Raw genomic sequence first — 20,265 nt, 5'->3', positions numbered from 1 at the left:
CACACAATTCCTTCATCAGAAGCAGATTTTATTGGTTTTCTTTGGCAATATAAAACCCCAGTAAATCATCACATAGATTAAGAGCATCCATATTTAGTTGGTCCCGGTCTGAGTTCAGAGGTCACTGTTGTAGTAGATGGCATCAGGTGTGACCTGTTTCTCTGGTGGCACTTTTAAGAGGGGAAACTTTGTCCTCACACACATCACAACTTTCTACCTGGTACACCCAGGACAGCTGTGTTTATCCTCCTAACCTTTCTCAATCACAATCACTCATTCTCTGGTCCCCAGTCTGTCAGGGGGAGCAGGCCTCTCCTCTCCAGCAGGGTTCAGACCAGGACACAGTCTTGACATTTACTGCTGTTTATACCTCCCTCTCTCTTCTCTCCCTCCTCCCTCTGTTAATGAGCTGCAGACTCAGATCAACACAGAGACAAACATCAATAAGTTCATGAGAGAGATGGGTGACTCCTCGACCCAGGCAGTGTCTGGCTTTGGCACTGAGTGTGTATTTGATAAAGACTGAGGGTAGTTAAGACAGTCTGTCCAAGAAACACAGTATAATAACATGACTTTAAAACTACCATCTCTCCGTCTGTACTAAAAGGCACCAAACAGCATGACTTATGTTACAAAACTAGGCAGGCTGTAGTGTTTGCTACTAATAATGCACATCTTTTCATAATATATAATCATACACATAAAGTAACTGTGCAGTGAAAGTTCTGTAATCTCATACCCAAATAATGTTGACTCATCCTATACTCGTATTTGTGGGCAAAATATTAATTGTAGAACAAAAAAAACGTATCTCAAAATTTGCTGTTTCCTCAGAGGATGATGTCATCCGGAGGAGGATGAGCTGGCCAATCAGCGGTCTACTCGCATTAATATTTTTAAGATCAGTATACGTCCACACCATTCCAACACAGAAAAGCTGCTTTTTAACATATTTAAAAGATTTTGGAAGGAAAACTATTTCATTTATATTGTAAAAATGTGTAGGTCATATTTAATAGAAATCTGGAAACACTGGACAGTTGCTTTAAAGTTTTAAATACAAAGCCAACAGACCCATCATATATACATACATCACACTCAACTAACACAGCATTCACACTCAGGTCCTTAACAAGGCTCTCCTACGATGTTTAAAAGTCTTATTGATTGGGAAGTGGTAGATCCCAGTGGCAGGCTTCTCTTCACAGTAGGCCTCTCCTCGGTCTATTGGCAGCGAGAAGGAGTTCCTTATTACCACAGTAAAGAGACGCTCTAGCATGCGTCTGCAATGTAGTCAGGCAGTACCTGGACCAGTGTAAGCTTCTGGAGGTCAGAGGTCCCTTCACGACCAATCAGAGGTCACTTGTTCTTGTCCAGCGGTGGTTCTGGTTCTGTAGGGGGTGCAGTGAGCTGGTTCATCTGGGACTCTACTCTAGCTCTGCGTTTCTTCTGGACCAGGTTCCCCCCTGCAAACCCCAGAGCCCCCCCTCCAAGCGCTGCTGCCACCCCCGCTGCCTTGAACCCCACCAGTAGGCCCAGCGGCCCACCCAGCACCCCCCCTAACACTGCCCCCGCCACGGGTAACACTGCCAGCCTGTAGCCCACCGCCTGGAGAGAGGACAGAGGGATAGACGAGTCACTACATGCATTGACAGTCTAGGTTTCTTCACTTTTTATGCCAATAAAGATTCTTAAATTCAATTAAAAAGACAAAGAAATAAGAAGAAACTTTGCTTGGGACAAATCAACGCACATATAACACACACACACTCAGGGGGGGTTATTCCTTTGATGTTCTAAGACACACAGTAAGCGAGAAGTCTTCAGATCTACCTGGCCTTTCATGATCACACACACACACACACACAAATGTATACACACAAACAGCAACACATGCGCACACACCATCATCAAAGCTGTACACTTTAATTACCCACATTTATTAAAATGGGAGAAATGAGGTGTGTGTGTGTGTTTATTAATACTGTTATCTTCAGAGAGGAAGACGCTCCTTCAGACTGATGGCTGGAAATGAGTGACTCCTCTGAACATTCCGCCACACACACACTACCCCCTCCCACGGTTGATTAACAGATTAACAGTTAAATGGATCCAGTTCAAACGCCCTCCCACCCCCTCACCTCATGGCAACGAAGGTCATTTTAATTAACCAGAGGTAAGTTGAAAGTTCAGAGTACAGGGTGTTGGTAAAGCAGGGGTGTGTGTAATGGCACCTGGCCTGATGACATAACACACACGGCTGTGTCTGACTCTCTTCTATGTACACACACTGCTTCTAAAGGCCTCAGCATGCTTCAGTTTGGCTGACGCCTAGCCCAACGAGTGTGCACGCATACTACCTTAAAAGACCTGAAAAATGAGAAAAAAGCAGCAATAGTACTATTTGTCCATTTAGAGATGCCGTAGCCAGAATACACTTCCTCAAAATAGTCGGAATTAATCTAAAATAACTCAAGAAATCTGTCACTAATTTTGACGTGGAGATCTTTGTTGCGGAATTTTACATCTAACTAAGATGTTTGGTGCGGTATTTTACATCTAACTAAGATGTTTGGTGCGGTATTTTACATCTAACTAAGATGTTTGGTGCGGTATTTTCCATCTAACTAAGATGTTTGTTGCAGTATCTAAATGAAAAAATGTGCAAGAAAACGAGTTGTCTCGTTGAATGACAACAAAGACTTTATTGAATAATCCCTACTGTTGACCAACCACCGACGAAGGAGCGTAGACTTCGGCTTTGAACTTCGGGTTGCCGAGCAGAAAAAACATTGTGCCCGAACAGCCCAAAAAACTCAATCCAAAACGTCTAACCCAGACAACGCTGGGCCAATTGTGCGCCGCCCTATGGGACTCCCGATCACAGCCGGTTGTGATACAGTCCAGGATCGAACCCGGGTCTGTAGTGATGCCTTTAGCACTGCGATGCAGTGCCTTAGACCGCTGCGCCACTCAGGATCCCTTAACAGCACAGCCACACCCAAAACCTTAGAATATTCTGGACCTCAATGTGGGCTCAATCCCATTTCAACTTCATCAATTCAGGAAGTTGAACTGAGTTGAAGTTCCATTTAAAACATGGGGTGAGAGGTGGTACATTTACGCTTAAATAGACCACATTTTTAAATATTGTGATATTTTGGCTGCAACTAGACTCACAAACGGGTGTGTACGCGCAGCGTCTGTTCAGCTGTATAGAACTCACACGACATACCACACTGAGCTTGTAATATGTCTGTGGGTATTGAGCTGTCAGTCTGACTTTATTCTGAGGGGGGGGGGTGTGTGTGTGTGTGTGTGTGTGTGTATTGAGCCAACAGTGGGAGGCCAAACGCTGCTCCTGAAGAGCTATTAAATAGCCCTTCATACCTCTCCTCGCCTCCTGCACCCACACACACACCTTGCACTCTCCATTGACATCAACCCCTCTCTATCACTGTACCTCTTAACCCCTCTCTCCCTCCCTCCATCACTGTACCTCTAACCCCTCCCTCCCTCTATCACTGTACCTCTTAACCCCTCTCTCCCTCCCTCTATCACTGTACCTCTTAACCCCTCTCTCCCTCCCTCCATCACTGTACCTCTTAACCCCTCTCTCCCTCCCTCCATCACTGTACCTCTTAACCCCTCTCTCCCTCCCTCTATCACTGTACCTCTTAACCCCTCTCTCCCTCCCTCTATCACTGTACCTCTTAACCCCTCTCTCCCTCCCTCCATCACTGTACCTCTTAACCCCTCTCTCCCTCCCTCTATCACTGTACCTCTTAACACCTCTCTCCCTCCCTCCATCACTGTACCTCTTAACCCATCTCTCCCTCCCCCTATCACTGTACCTCTTAACCCATCTCTCCCTCCCCCTATCACTGTACCTCTTAACCCATCTCTCCCTCCCCCTATCACTGTACCTCTTAACCCCTCTCTCCCTCCCTCCCTCTATCACTGTACCTCTTAACCCCTCTCTCCCTCCCTCACTGTACCTCTTAACCCCTCTCTCCATCACTGTACCTCAACCCCTCTCTCCATCACTATACCTCTTAACCCCTCTCTTCCTCCCTCCATCACTGTACCTCTTAACCCCTCTCTCCCTCCCTCACTGTACCTCTTAACCCCTCTCTCCATCACTGTACCTCTTAACCCCTCTCCCTCCCTCCATCACTGTACCTCTTAACCCCTCTCTCCCTCCCTCTATCACTGTACCTCTTAACCCCTCTCTCCCTCCCTCCATCACTGTACCTCTTAACCCCCCTCTCCCTCCCTCTATCACTGTACCTCTTAACCCCTCTCTCCCTCCCTCTATCACTGTACCTCTTAACCCCTCTCTCTCCCTCCCCCCATCACTGTACCTCTTAACCCCTCTCTCCCTCCCTCCATCACTGTACCTCTTAACCCCTCTCTCCCGCCCTCACTGTACCTCTTAACCCCTCTCTCCATCACTGTACCTCTTAACCCCTCTCTCCCTCCCTCCATCACTGTACCTCTTAACCCCTCTCTCCCTCTATCACTGTACCTCTTAACCCCTCTCTCCCTCCCTCCCTCTATCACTGTACCTCTTAACCCCTCTCTCCCTCCCTCACTGTACCTCTTAACCCCTCTCTCCATCACTGTACCTCTTAACCCCTCTCTCCCTCCCTCCATCACTGTACCTCTTAACCCCTCTCTCCCTCCCTCCATCACTGTACCTCTTAACCCCTCTCTCCCTCCCTCCCTCACTGTACCTCTTAACCCCTCTCTCCCTCCCTCTATCACTGTACCTCTTAACCCCTCTCTCCCTCCCTCTATCACTGTACCTCTTAACCCCTCTCTCCCTCCCTCCCTCACTGTACCTCTTAACCCCTCTCTCCCTCCCTCACTGTACCTCTTAACCCCTCTCTCCCTCCCTCCATCACTGTACCTCTTAACCCCTCTCTCCCTCCCCCTGTCACTGTACCTCTTAACCCCTCTCTCCATCAGTGTACCTCTTAACCCCTCTCTCCATCACTGTACCTCTTAACCCCTCTCTCCCTCCCCCTATCACTGTACCTCTTAACCCCTCTCTCCCTCCCTCACTGTACCTCTTAACCACTCTCTCCCTCCCCCTATCACTGTACCTCTTAACCCCTCTCTCCCTCCCTCCATCATTGTACCTCTTAACTCCTCTCCCCCTCCCTCCATCATTGTACCTCTTAACCCCTCTCTCCCTCCCTCCATCATTGTACCTCTTAACCCCTCTCTCCCTCCCTCACTGTACCTCTTAACCCCTCTCTCCCTCCCCCTATCACTGTACCTCTTAACCCCTCTCTCCCTCCCTCCATCATTGTACCTCTTAACCCCTCTCTCCCTCCCCCTATCACTGTACCTCTTAACCCCTCTCCCTCCCTCCATCATTGTACCTCTTAACCCCTCTCTCCCTCCCCCTATCACTGTACCTCTTAACCCCTCTCTCCCTCCCCCTATCACTGTACCTCTTAACCCCTCTCTTCCTCCCTCCATCACTGTACCTCTTAACCCCTCTCTCCCTCCCTCCCTCCCTCCCTCCCTCACTGTACCTCTTAACCCCTCTCTCCCTCCCTCCATCACTGTACCTCTTAACCCCTCTCTCCCTCCCTCCATCACTGTACCTCTTAACCCCTCTCTCCCTCCCCCCATCACTGTACCTCTTAACCCCTCTCTCCATCTATTCTCTCTATTTCTTTAATTGCAGCTTTCCTCCGTATTCTGCTGGATCAATAGGGACAAACGTTGTAGAATGGCTGGGAGGCAAAGTGCCATCGATCTCCCAAACACCACACACACACACGTGTACACGCTCACACGCACCTTCCCGAGGCTCCTGGTCCCCTCCTCCACGTTGGCTGCTGCTGTGTTGACGTTCTCCTCTATGCTGTCAATCTTCTCCTGCTGGGACTGACACACACACACACACACACACACACACACACACACACACACACACACACACACACACACACACACACACACACACACACACACACACACACACACAGGGTTTATACACTGGAGACACACCCCGCTGACTTGGTCCCTCTCGAACACAGCAACACAGATGTGTGTGTGTGTGTCTGTATGTGTGTCTGTATGTGATGCAGGTATAAAGTAGAAAAGGTAGGGTCTGGGGAAGATTATATTGGGGCAGGAGGGGGTCTGGGGAGATTATATTGGGGTAGGAATGGGTCTTGGGGGGGTTATATTGGGGCAGGAGGGGGTCTGGGGGGGTTATTGTGAGGAGCTCATGAAATATTCAGAGTGGCAGATGTCCCTCTCTCCCTGTGTGCTGGACACCATCCATCCTTCTCTCCTTCCTTATTGTAGTTGTTGTTGTTATATGTACATACTATATACATTTTATGGACATGGTACCTTTTTACATTAGCTACTTATTACATATGGATAGACAATATTCAGACAACAGGTATACATTTTCTGTAGCGGTTTCAGTCGTAACTATGATCAATCCTGAGCTTTTTTAAGTCCCTCGTCTCTCTTACTGCCCCCTAACTCCCTCCCTCTCCCTTACTGCCCCCTAACTCCCTCCCTCTCCCTTACTGCCCCCTAACTCCCTCCCTCTCCCTTACTGCCCCCTAACTCCCTCCCTCTCCCTTACTGCCCCCTAACTCCCTCCCTCTCCCTTACTGCCCCCTAACTCCCTCCCTCTCCCTTACTGCCCCCTAACTCCCTCCCTCTCCCTTACTGCCCCCTAACTCCCTCCCTCTCCCTTACTGCCCCCTAACTCCCTCCGTCTCCCTTACTGCCCCCTAACTCCCTCCCTCTCCCTTACTGCCCCCTAACTCCCTCTCTCTCCCTTACTGCCCCCTAACTCCCTCCTCTCCTTTACAGTCCTCTCCCTCCCTCCATCATTCTCCTCTCCCTTACTGCCCCCTAACTCCCTCCCTCTCCCTTACTGCCCCCTAACTCCCTCCCTCTCCCTAACTCCCTCCCTCTCCCTTACTGCCCCCTAACTCCCTCCCTCTCCCTTACTGCCCCCTAACACCCTCCTCTCCTTTACAGTCCTCTCCCTCTCTCCATCATTCTCCTCTCCCTTACTGCCCCCTAACTCCCTCCTCTCCTTTACAGTCCTCTCCCTCTCTCCATCATTCTCCTCTCCCTTACTGCCCCCTAACTCCCTCCTTCTCCCTTACTGCCCCCTAACTCCCTCCTCTCCTTTACAGTCCTCTCCCTCCCTCCATCATTCTCCTCTCCCTTACTGCCCCCTAACTCCCTCCTCTCCTTTACAGTCCTCTCCCTCCCTCCATCATTCTCCTCTCCCTTACTGCCCCCTAACTCCCTCCTCTCCTTTACAGTCCTCTCCCTCCCTCCATCATTCTCCTCTCCCTTACTGCCCCCTAACTCCCTCCTCTCCCTTACTGCCCCCTAACTCCCTCCTCTCCTTTACAGTCCTCTCCCTCCCTCTCCCTTACTGCCCCCTAACTCCCTCCCTCTCCCTTACTGCCCCCTAACTCCCTCTCTCTCCCTTACTGCCCCCTAACTCCCTCCTCTCCTTTACAGTCCTCTCCCTCCCTCCATCATTCTCCTCTCCCTTACTGCCCCCTAACTCCCTCCCTCTCCCTTACTGCCCCCTAACTCCCTCCCTCTCCCTTACTGCCCCCCAACTCCCTCCTCTCCTTTACAGTCCTCTCCCTTACTGCCCCCTAACTCCCTCCCTCTCCCTTACTGCCCCCTAACTCCCTCCCTCTCCCTTACTGCCCCCTAACTCCCTCCCTCTCCCTTACTGCCCCCTAACTCCCTCCCTCTCCCTTACTGCCCCCTAACTCCCTCCCTCTCCCTTACTGCCCCCTAACTCCCTCCCTCTCCTTTACAGTCCTCTCCCTCCCTCCATCATTCCCCTCTCCCTTACTGCCCCCTAACTCCCTCCCTCTCCCTTACTGCCCCCTAACTCCCTCCTCTCCTTTACAGTCCTCTCCCTCCCTCCATCATTCCCCTCTCCCTTACTGCCTCCTAACTCCCTCCTCTCCTTTACAGTCCTCTCCCTCCCTCCATCATTCTCCTCTCCCTTACTGCCCCCTAACTCCCTCCTCTCCTTTACTGCCCCCTAACTCCCTCCCTCTCCCTTACTGCCCCCTAACTCCCTCCTCTCCTTTACAGTCCTCTCCCTCCCTCCATCATTCTCCTCTCCCTTACTGCCCCCTAACTCCCTCCTCTCCCTTACTGCCCCCTAACTCCCTCCCTCTCCCTTACTGCCCCCTAACTCCCTCCTCTCCTTTACAGTCCTCTCCCTCCCTCCATCATTCTCCTCTCCCTTACTGCCCCCTAACTCCCTCCTCTCCCTTACTGCCCCCTAACTCCCTCCCTCTCCCTTACTGCCCCCTAACTCCCTCCCTCTCCCTTACTGCCCCCTAACTCCCTCCCTCTCCCTTACTGCCCCCTAACTCCCTCCCTCTCCCTTACTGCCCCCTAACTCCCTCCCTCTCCCTTACTGCCCCCTAACTCCCTCCTCTCCCTTACTGCCCCCTAACTCCCTCCTCTCCCTTACTGCCCCCTAACTCCCTCCTCTCCCTTACTGCCCCCTAACTCCCTCCCTCTCCCTTACTGCCCCCTAACTCCCTCCCTCTCCCTTACTGCCCCCTAACTCCCTCTCTCTCCCTTACTGCCCCCTAACTCCCTCCTCTCCTTTACAGTCCTCTCCCTCCCTCCATCATTCTCCTCTCCCTTACTGCCCCCTAACTCCCTCCCTCTCCCTTACTGCCCCCTAACTCCCTCCCTCTCCCTTACTGCCCCCCAACTCCCTCCTCTCCTTTACAGTCCTCTCCCTTACTGTCCCCTAACTCCCTCCCTCTCCCTTACTGCCCCCTAACTCCCTCCCTCTCCCTTACTGCCCCCTAACTCCCTCCCTCTCCCTTACTGCCCCCTAACTCCCTCCCTCTCCCTTACTGCCCCCTAACTCCCTCCCTCTCCCTTACTGCCCCCTAACTCCCTCCCTCTCCTTTACAGTCCTCTCCCTCCCTCCATCATTCCCCTATCCCTTACTGCCCCCTAACTCCCTCCCTCTCCCTTACTGCCCCCTAACTCCCTCCCTCTCCCTTACTGCCCCCTAACTCCCTCCCTCTCCCTTACTGCCCCCTAACTCCCTCCCTCTCCCTTACTGCCCCCTAACTCCCTCCCTCTCCCTTACTGCCCCCTAACTCCCTCCTCTCCCTTACTGCCCCCTAACTCCCTCTTCTCCATTAATGCTCCCTAACTCACTCCTCTCCCTTACTGCCCCCTAACTCCCTCCCTCTCCCTTACTGCCCCCTAACTCCCTCTCTCTCCCTTACTGCCCCCTAACTCCCTCCTCTCCTTTACAGTCCTCTCCCTCCCTCCATCATTCTCCTCTCCCTTACTGCCCCCTAACTCCCTCCCTCTCCCTTACTGCCCCCTAACTCCCTCCCTCTCCCTTACTGCCCCCTAACTCCCTCCCTCTCCCTTACTGCCCCCTAACTCCCTCCCTCTCCCTTACTGCCCCCTAACACCCTCCTCTCATTTACAGTCCTCTCCCTCTCTCCATCATTCTCCTCTCCCTTACTGCCCCCTAACTCCCTCCTCTCCTTTACAGTCCTCTCCCTCTCTCCATCATTCTCCCCTCCCTTACTGCCCCCTAACTCCCTCCTTCTCCCTTACTGCCCCCTAACTCCCTCCTCTCCTTTACAGTCCTCTCCCTCCCTCCATCATTCTCCTCTCCCTTACTGCCCCCTAACTCCCTCCTCTCCTTTACAGTCCTCTCCCTCCCTCCATCATTCTCCTCTCCCTTACTGCCCCCTAACTCCCTCCTCTCCTTTACAGTCCTCTCCCTCCCTCCATCATTCTCCTCTCCCTTACTGCCCCCTAACTCCCTCCTCTCCCTTACTGCCCCCTAACTCCCTCCTCTCCTTTACAGTCCTCTCCCTCCCTCTCCCTTACTGCCCCCTAACTCCCTCCCTCTCCCTTACTGCCCCCTAACTCCCTCTCTCTCCCTTACTGCCCCCTAACTCCCTCCTCTCCTTTACAGTCCTCTCCCTCCCTCCATCATTCTCCTCTCCCTTACTGCCCCCTAACTCTCTCCCTTACTGCCCCCTAACTCCCTCCCTCTCCCTTACTGCCCCCCAACTCCCTCCTCTCCTTTACAGTCCTCTCCCTTACTGCCCCCCAACTCCCTCCTCTCCTTTACAGTCCTCTCCCTTACTGCCCCCTAACTCCCTCCCTCTCCCTTACTGCCCCCTAACTCCCTCCCTCTCCCTTACTGCCCCCTAACTCCCTCCCTCTCCCTTACTGCCCCCTAACTCCCTCCCTCTCCTTTACAGTCCTCTCCCTCCCTCCATCATTCCCCTCTCCCTTACTGCCCCCTAACTCCCTCCCTCTCCCTTACTGCCCCCTAACTCCCTCCCTCTCCCTTACTGCCCCCTAACTCCCTCCTCTCCTTTACAGTCCTCTCCCTCCCTCCATCATTCCCCTCTCCCTTACTGCCCCCTAACTCCCTCCTCTCCTTTACAGTCCTCTCCCTCCCTCCATCATTCTCCTCTCCCTTACTGCCCCCTAACTCCCTCCTCTCCCTTACTGCCCCCTAACTCCCTCCCTCTCCCTTACTGCCCCCTAACTCCCTCCTCTCCTTTACAGTCCTCTCCCTCCCTCCATCATTCTCCTCTCCCTTACTGCCCCCTAACTCCCTCCTCTCCCTTACTGCCCCCTAACTCCCTCCCTCTCCCTTACTGCCCCCTAACTCCCTCCTCTCCTTTACAGTCCTCTCCCTCCCTCCATCATTCTCCTCTCCCTTACTGCCCCCTAACTCCCTCCTCTCCCTTACTGCCCCCTAACTCCCTCCCTCTCCCTTACTGCCCCCTAACTCCCTCCCTCTCCCTTACTGCCCCCTAACTCCCTCCCTCTCCCTTACTGCCCCCTAACTCCCTCCCTCTCCCTTACTGCCCCCTAACTCCCTCCTCTCCCTTACTGCCCCCTAACTCCCTCCTCTCCCTTACTGCCCCCTAACTCCCTCCTCTCCCTTACTGCCCCCTAACTCCCTCCCTCTCCCTTACTGCCCCCTAACTCCCTCCCTCTCCCTTACTGCCCCCTAACTCCCTCCTCTCCTTTACAGTCCTCTCCCTCCCTCCATCATTCTCCTCTCCCTTACTGCCCCCTAACTCCCTCCTCTCCTTTACTGCCCCCTAACTCCCTCCCTCTCCCTTACTGCCCCCTAACTCCCTCCTCTCCTTTACAGTCCTCTCCCTCCCTCCATCATTCTCCTCTCCCTTAAGGTGTCTGCATGCTTCCCAGCCGCGCATATATTATGACTGCATTTTGTAACGCTTTTGTTAGTTTTGGTCTTCGGTGAGGGTTTTTCCGGCCGTGCTAACAAAACATTTTCTCCAGGCAAGCCGAAGTCGGTAGCCGAAGTCTACGCCCCTTCATCTGTGATTGGTCAACAGTAGGGATTCTTCAATTAAATGTTTGATGTCATTCAAGGAGACTGCACCAAACATCTTGGATGTAAAATTGCGCGACTAAGATCTGCTTGGTATTTCAAACAAAGGTCTTTTAAGGGATTATGCGAACACACTCGTTCTGAACCGAAGCATGCTGACGCCTTTACTCCTCGCCTCAGTCCTCACATCTCTCCCCCACTCTCATGTTCACTTCGGTTCCCATTTCTTCACCCTCCCTCCCTTTAAACCCCAGATGTATGTATGGTTGTTGGTGGATGTGGAGCTTCTAGGCTCCAGCCAGTGTAACAGGGGGAGATGAGTGCTTCAGTCAGACACTAGCAGGCTGCGTCTGAACATCTCAACTTGCCTGTCTCCGTCCGCCTCTCTCCCTCCCTCTCTCTCTCAAACCCCCAGGCAGGTACAAACACCAACACACAGCAGTGTTTACCCTGTGGTTGAGAGGCTGAGTATTGGTCCCTGAACGACACCAGTCACCCCAGAGAGACCACAGCACTAAAACATCTTTATGCTCTCTCCTTCAAAACAATCTCCTCTCGGTCTCGTCTCTCTCTCTCCCTCCCTAAATCTCTCTCTCTACACCTCTTTCTGCCCTCCTCTCTCACCATGTTTAAGCCCTCCCTTCCTCCCACTCTCCCTCCTATCGCTCTTTCGTTCCCAGAGGATAGAGTGATAATCGGAGTTGTCTGTTTTCCTCCTGGCCCACCATACGCCCTGTTGCCTGGGTTCTCTCCCACGGCACTCTCCTCTCTTCTCCCCATGGACACACAGCCCCCTTCTCTCCTATCCTCTCTCATCTCCCACCTCTCCCCTATGGCCCATTTTCTACCATCCCCCCTCCCCCAGCAGTACACTTGCCTGCAGCCCCACTCCAGTAACCTGTGCTGTGACCTGCTCTCTAAGGAGCCCCAGCATGAATCCAACCAGACAGACAGACGCTAGGCTAGCTGTCGCTCACTACACTGTCTGTCAGTGCCCTCACTGCCCTGTGTGCTAACAGCATGGTTAGCGTAGCCGCAGCACGCTATCTGTGTTACGTAGCCCTGTCCCTGTCATTCATCCTGTCTCATTAGACACCAGAAAGGCATTGTCTGCTGACCTTGTCAGCACTCAATCACACACACAGTACATACAGTGCATTCGGAAAGTGTTCAGACCCCTTCTCTTTTTCAACATTTTGTTATGTTACAACCTTATTCTTAAACGGATTAAATTTAAAAAATTGTCGTCATCTATCTACACACAATACCCAATAATGACAAAATGAAAAGTTTTTTAAATATATTTTTTGCTAATTTCATAAGTATTCAGCACCTTTGCTACGAGACTCGAAATTGAGCTCAGGTGCATCCTGTTTCCATTGATCATCCTTGAGATGTTTCTACATCTTGATTGGAGTCAACCTGTGGCAATTTCAATTGATTGGACATTATTTGAAAAGGCACACACCTGTCTGTATAAGGTCCCAGAGTTGACAGTGCATGTCAGATTAAAAACCAAGCCATGAGGTTGAAGAAATTGTCCGTACAGCCCCGAGACAGGATTGTGTCGAGGCACAGATCTGGGAAAGAGTACCGAAACATGTCTGCGGCATTGAAGATCCCAGTGGCCTCCATCATTCTTAAATGGAAGAAGTTTGGAACCACCAAGACTCTTCCTAGAGCTGGCCGTCCGGCCAGCCAGCCAACGTGAGCAATCGGGGGAGAAGGGCCTTGGTCAGGAAGGTGACCAAGAACCTGATGGTCACTCTGACAGAGCTCGAGAGTTCCTCTGTGAAGATGGGAGAACCTTCCAGAAGGACAACCATCTCTGCAGCACTCCACCAATCAGGCCTTTATGGTAGAGTGGCCAAACAGAAACCCCTCCGCAGGAAAAGGCACATGACAGCCCACCTGGAGTTTGCCACAAGAATTTCGCTACACTCGCAATAACATCTGCTAACCATGTATATGTGACCAATAAAATTTGATTTGATTTGAAAAGCACCTAAAGGACTCTCAGACCATGAGAAACAAGATTCTCTGGTCTGCTGGAATAAGATTGAACTCTTTGGCCTGAATGCCAAGCCTCATCTGGAGGAAACCTGGCACCATCCCTATGGTGAAGCATGGTGGTGGCAGCATCATGCTGTGGGGATGTTTTTCAGCTACAGGGACTGGGAGACTAGTCAGGATTGAGGGAACGATAAACAGAGCAAAGTACAGAGAGATCCTTGATGAAAACCACACAGCCAAGACAACACAGGAGTGGCTTCGGGACAAGTCTCTGAATGTCCTTGAGTGGCCCAGCCAGAGCCCGACTTGTACACGATCGAACATCTCTGGAGAGACCTGAAAATAGCTGTGCAGCAACGCTCCCCATCTAACCTGATAGAGCTTGAGAGCATCTTTAGAGAAGAATGGAAGAAACTCCCCAAATAAAGGTGTGTCAAGCTTGTAGAGTCATACCCTAGAAGACTTGAGGTTGTAATCGCTGCCAATGGTGCTTCAACAAAGTACTAAACAAAGTATTCTTAAGGAAATGTGATATTTCAGTTTTTATTTGCAAAAATGTCTACAAAACAGTTTTTGCTTTGTCATTATGGGGTATTGTGTGTAGATTGATGAGGAAAACAATTGAATCAATTTTAGAATTAGGCTCCAACGTAACAAAATGTGGAAAAAGTCAAGGGGAATACATTCCGAATGCACTGTACATAGCATACTCACATGGACCAGCAGAGAGAACTCTGTCACCAAACCGCTAAGCTCCTTCAGGTCCTGACAAAACAAACTCATATTAACACAGCAACAATAACACACAAACAAAAACCTACTATATGACATATTAAAGACATTAATAAATATTATGATCTCTTAATCTATTATTAAGACAATTTGTGAAAACAGTACAAGGGGCTCAAATATTCCCACCTCCTCCAGGGTGTCCCAGGACTCGGCAGCACTCTCGTTGAGGGGGATCACTGGGAGGAGGAGCTGCGTTTGATTGACAGGAGGAGGCTCCCTGCCCACATCATCACCATGGGAACCATCTAATGGACAAGGTGAGTGAGAACCAGAGTGACCAACTTTACATCTGGACATGTTACTGCTTCTGAAATTCTCAAATTCATAATGAGCATTTAGATGATTTATTAGTTGGTTTATTGGTCAATAAAGGAAGAGCTAACATGGCTGCCATAGAATGGAATAAACTGATATATTGAATAGAGGGGAAGGGGGCGGTGCTACCTGCGGATGAGTGGTCTGGGGGGCGTGGTGCCTGTGGCAGAGGGGCGGGGTTAGAATGCAGCAGTAGGAAGTCTTGCGCGGCAGCAGATGCTCGGTCTCTGATTGGCTGAACCATCCTCTCCAGGGCGGGGCCGTCCTCCGGGCGGACACGTCCACACAGTTTCTCCATCTCTCTAACATTAGCCCTCAACTGCTACAGAGAGGGAGAGAGAGTGAGAGAGAGGTTCAACAAGTAATTCAACTTCCCAACAGATAGATTAAAAAAAGAGGCACGAGAGAGAGAGAAGTACACCCTCATACAGATAGACAGGTTCCAGTGTCTCTGCTGGGAGGAGGAGTGAGAAGGGGGAAGTAGGAGGGTGTCAGATCGCCTCCCCTGGTTGTACCCATCAGCCCCAGGGCAGATCAGAGCAGGGATCAGGAGGTTATGACCAATAGATGCTCCCACGCTAATTAGACATGATGAATAAACATACACACACAGCTGCAGACTGGATTAGCATTGAGCCGCTATGGCCACGGGGAGACACACCTGTCAGAACGCTAAAGACCTGTTAGCATATGCTTCACAGATAACACACACACACAGAGACACTCACACACACACAAAGAACACAACACAAAGATCAACAATAAGAACATTAACAGGTGAATGAACTCTCTGCGCTGCTGGAGAAGGTTGGTTAAAACCTCTTAAATGTAATCTACTTAATCCCCTAAAGTAATGATTTACCATGAGAGGGCCATAAACAATAACTAGTAATGCTGCAAACTCTAAGGTTCAATTGTCACCTTTCTGGTAAAACAGTTAGACTGGTGAGGTATAGTCACTTTTCAAGACACACGATCAAGTAAACAGCACAAACATGATACAAATATGTTATATGATGGATATCCTATAACTAAACTGTATAAATAAGGCTTGAAATGACTTTTTTGTTCTAAATATCAAGTATCATCAATTTATAAAACGACTAACTATAAGATTTCTGTATAATACATATTTGTATAGTTATTGTTAGAGAAAATGGGCAGATTTTCTAAAGGTCTCTTGATCAAAACGTCTGCCCCCACCACTGTGAATATTTCCTGAACTCGTTAGGCTTTTCATCTCATATAAATAGTGTCAGTCTATCACAAACAGAAAGTGGGTTTTGTTTAAAATCTATTCATTATTTTAGACTACTGGCTATAAATCGATCTGAATGTGGTACAGTGATGAAACCACTCCCCCTCGCTGCATTACGGTGTAAGGATTCCAGGCATATGCTGCTTCATACAGGCAGAAGAGACATACTACTGTGTCTGTAAGAATCAGGGCTACTGCTCAATGCAAGCCAACTCGATCGATTTATAAGCAAACATTTCAGTCAGAACCGGTATCAGAACCACGCAGGTCCCCTAAACAGGGGACTTTACATCGAAGAGGATTTATTAAAAATCAGTAATTTTTTGGGGCAAAAGGTGTTTACAGAACTAAGGGCTACTGATTGAAAGGTGTGTAGGAGTGTGTAACTGGTCCATATGTGTGTTTTCAGGCTGTTGTCGTCTCTGGGGGGAAGGGGATATGGAGGGGGGGGGCCCCTGAGACCGCTGTTTGTTAGTCAGTCACTCAGCCAGCGGAGTGTGTGTGTGACTGTGTGTGTCAGCCAGTCAGTCAGTGGGGGACAGACAGGCACGTGAAGCAGCAGGACTCCATCTCTGCAGACAAACACACAGTAAACACCAGGGAGAAAGTGAAACCAGGCACACGTTGTTAAATAGGCCCTGCCACACCAACACACACACAGGGCGTTACGAAACCGATTCACTAGCCTGCTAATATTGTTGCACTCACTAAGTCTAGAGGGTCTTAGGACTAGTTAACTGGTCTGTAACCTGATTTGACGTGTGTCTGTGTGAGAAATCAGCGTATACGTCTAGGTGTGAATGTATGTACCCAGGAGACAGCTACCTTACCGTAGGTCCAGGGCCAGCTCCGTCTTCACCTCTTGGTCGGCCGGTCCAAGTGGATTATTATTTGTTCAGATGGTGACTAAACATAAATATGTTCAAGAAGGAAAAATAGCAAAGGCACGCCCAAACTAAAAGACCCCAAAACAAACCAGCAGGCTCTCCGAGCTGGTACTCTGACTGACGATCACCCTAATTGACAGCACCGAATGTGCTTATCAACCACCTGGACAAGGTTGCTGCTGCCCCCTGGGGGAATGGAGTGTGGAAGTGATCTGTAGTGTGCCGTCTAAACTACCTAACCTATTCCCTCAAAGGGATGAGCAGCAGAGAGGGGGGTCTATAATCATATTCACAGTTAGGAGAAAGGGATGAGTAGATGAGTGATGGATGAAAATAGAGGTGTGCAGACAGAAATACAGAAAGCAGAGGAGGCCACTTCCTGCTAGAGACTTCACTTCCTGCCTAGAGAGTGGGTGGCAAGAAAGGCTCTCTCTCTACTTCTCTTAGGCTCTATCTGTGCTGCATGTCCTTGTGTATCATCACCCATCTTCAGCTTCCTTACACACACCCAGCCCAGCAGACAGAAACACACACACGCCACACAGGAAAGCACTCTGCCCCTCCCAAGGGGTTTGAGGGAATGGTGTGTTTTGAGTGTGTGTGTGTGTGCGTGTGTGTGTGAGGGAAGGAGGTGGGGGTGAATCCTTCACTTCCAGAGACATGGTGGTGTCATTGTGAAAACACACTGTGCAGCACTTCACACACACACACACACACACACACACACACACACACACACACACACACACACACACACACACACACACACACACACACACACACAGACCCTTTTAAAACACACACTCAATTTGACATACACACTCCTGATCTCCTGCAGGCACACAGCACACAGTCACAACATAGTGTATATACTCAGCACAAGGCCAGTGTGCGTGTGTCTATGTTTTACCTGCACAGTGCGGCTGGCATTGATGTGCTCCTGATGAAGGCGATCCCATTGTCCACTATGCTGGAACTGTAAGACAATAACAAGCTCAGTTGCTGCTTCTCTGTGTGTGGTTCTTCAGTAACTTCCAATGGTCGGTGATTTTAGTTTGCGTGTGTATATATGTGTGTATATGTTTGCGTGTGTGTGTGTGTATATGTGTGTGTTACCTTCAGTATATTGCTGTGGTGTCTCTGTAGTCTTTCTAGGTCTGTCGGCAGGGCTACTTTAGTGAACTTGTGGATCGGCCCTTCAAGACGCCTCAGCGTCAGCTTGCCCCCTTCCTCTGACATCTGACCCCGGGTGGGTTCTCACATCTGCAACCATACACACCTGCTCCTCTTACTCAGCTACCTGGAAGACAGGAGGGAGGAGGTATACATCAAACATCAGCGTGCCACACACAACCACGTGACCTGTTTTACACACACACACACACACACACACACACACACACACACACACACACACACACACACACACACACACACACACACACACACACACACACACACCTCTCCTTGTAACCCAATGCCAAACACATCACAACATACCATTGTTGGCTAGTAGGGAGCTGACTCCCTACTTTGCTGACTCCCTCGTGCCCAAGGTTTGAATAACAGGGTCTCAGAGTCTGGCTCGAGCTGTTAGCTCGCTAACTAATGACGTTAAACGACAACATCCGGGAACAAATGAAAACAGAAAACTTTGCTTGTTCCAGAGAGAAGAAATGTCTGTAATTATGACACATTAAAACACATTTTGACCGAGGTAGCTAGCTGGCAGTTATAACGTTATATTGTGCTCTTAAAGTAACAATATAACGTTATAACTGCCAGAATCAGATGTCTGTCAGGTGAGTTAACGTTAACAGTATGTTAGCAAGCTAACCAGCACAGCTGACTATTCAAACTTTAAATCATATTTAATTTTCAAATCGTAACATATTACTTACTTAAAGTAAAAACCCATGAGTGTAAAACTTGGGTGATGCATTCTTCTAGGCTATTTCGTAACTGTTTGTCTCGAGTTAGCTACATGTCCAACTTTCTCTTCTGTTTGTAAACAACTCTCTTCCTTGCGCGCAGACGAATTACTTCCGATCTAAAACCTTAGCCCACAGAGAGGACGGTCCGCCCCTTGAGGCTGAATCTACAGCAGTCCTATAGAGCAACCTTTCTGATTAATTGAACGTTATTGAATGAAGTTCAATAGTGAATATTATAGCAAGAGATGAGTGACTGATTTCATATACATTTTTGTAAAAGCGGGAATTGAACTTCCGCCAAGTTGTACATCTATATTGATTGGGTAGACAATATTGATCATGTCAGGCAAATAACATCGACCAATGTGTGACGCGCGAGAACAGCTAGAATTTCCACTCAGTCAGACTATCACCACATGCATGCACGCACATGTACACACACACACACACACACACACACACACACACACACACACACACACACACACACACACACACACACACACACACACACACACACACACACACACACACACACACACACACACACACACACACTGGGAGTCCTGCTGGGAGATAAGCAGATCTATAGCAAGCCTCTGTACCTCTGTCATCACCTTTAACATTTAACACACACACACATACACGCACACACACATACACGCACTTCCTGTGCTGTTTGGAAAGCGTTTGAGGAGGCCTCTCTATTTATGTCATTGGGCCTCAAACACCAAGCCTGCAGGGGGGCTCCCCTGGTGTGTGTCCAGTCCCACAGGGAAACTCCCGCAGCAGAAAGGTAAAGCCACAGCAGACTGAGGGGGAGGAGCTGAGCAGACAGTGAAAGTCTGGACACCCACATCGCACCACAACATTGTGTTGTTTCAGATGTGTGTCTCCCATAAAACTTCAATTAAACGCAGAGTCTCAAATAGTTGCCATCCCTTTTAATAGCCGGGCATCGGCACACATTTCAGCAAATAACACCTGTTTTAAATAGATGCCGTGTCTAAATGAATTGTTTGCGAGTGAACTTCAGTGAGTACCGCAAGATTGCTCAAAGAAGATAAAGAAGAGCCATGGATGAGACAGCAGTGTGGTTTGACATGGTCGGCTCAACTACGGTGGATACAAGAGGTGCAACGAGGGAGACAATGGTGCTGAAACGTGAAATCGGGGGTGTATGATAGGCAGGCTAGTCTTTGCATGTCTGATCTGCGATGGATTTGTTATTACGATGTTTATACTGGTCATACTGGTCACAATAACCAGTATGGTAGTCTTTTCAACATTTGTTTGAGCAAGAGCTGTGTGCAAATCCGCCCCTTTTTTAAAATGTTCACCTAAAATGACATACCCAAATCTAACTGCCTGTAGCTCAGGACCTGAAGCAAGGATATGCATATTCTTGATACCATTTGAAAGGAAACACTTTGAAGTTTGTGGAAATGTGAAATTAATGTAGGAGAATATAACACATTAGATCTGATAAAAGATAATACAAAGAAAAGAAGCATGCATTATTTGTATTTTTTTTGTACAATCATCTTTGAAATGCAAGAGAAAGGCCATAATGTATTATTCCAGTCCAGGCACAATTTACATTTTGGCCAGTAGATGGCATCAGTGTATGTGCAAAGTTTTAGACTGTTCCAATGAACC

General features: G+C 49.5%; 1 protein-coding gene across 1 annotated transcript; it reads right to left on the bottom strand.

The window, feature by feature from the left end:
- Positions 1–2: 2 nt before the first annotated feature.
- LOC120036097 (syntaxin-17-like) lies at positions 3–18,736 on the bottom strand. Its single transcript, XM_038982571.1, has 8 exons — positions 18,574–18,736; positions 17,789–17,972; positions 17,583–17,648; positions 14,657–14,849; positions 14,339–14,457; positions 14,135–14,185; positions 5,818–5,904; positions 3–1,608 (listed from the first exon to the last, which is right to left on the bottom strand). Exons 2-8 carry the CDS (start codon positions 17,909–17,911, stop codon positions 1,360–1,362), a joined length of 888 nt encoding a protein of 295 aa, XP_038838499.1. The 5' UTR covers positions 17,912–17,972; positions 18,574–18,736; the 3' UTR covers positions 3–1,359.
- Between the last annotated feature and the right edge of the window lie 1,529 nt (positions 18,737–20,265).

The sequence above is a fragment of the Salvelinus namaycush genome, unplaced genomic scaffold, assembly GCF_016432855.1.
Source record: "Salvelinus namaycush isolate Seneca unplaced genomic scaffold, SaNama_1.0 Scaffold1207, whole genome shotgun sequence".
NCBI classification, from domain to species: domain Eukaryota; kingdom Metazoa; phylum Chordata; class Actinopteri; order Salmoniformes; family Salmonidae; genus Salvelinus; species Salvelinus namaycush.
Note: the sequence above shows the minus strand (reverse complement) of the source record. Positions and strands in the feature narration are given on the sequence as shown.

Excerpts from the sequence above, each read along its gene's own strand:
- LOC120036097 (XM_038982571.1), bottom strand. The coding sequence starts at position 17,911 with ATGTCAGAGGAAGGGGGCAAGCTGACGCTGAGGCGTCTTGAAGGGCCG. Across the intron at positions 17,649-17,788 it reads ACCACAGCAATATACTGAAG|TTCCAGCATAGTGGACAATG; the intron begins GTAACACACACA and ends ATTGTCTTACAG. Across the intron at positions 14,458-14,656 it reads CCCAGACCACTCATCCGCAG|ATGGTTCCCATGGTGATGAT; the intron begins GTAGCACCGCCC and ends CTTGTCCATTAG.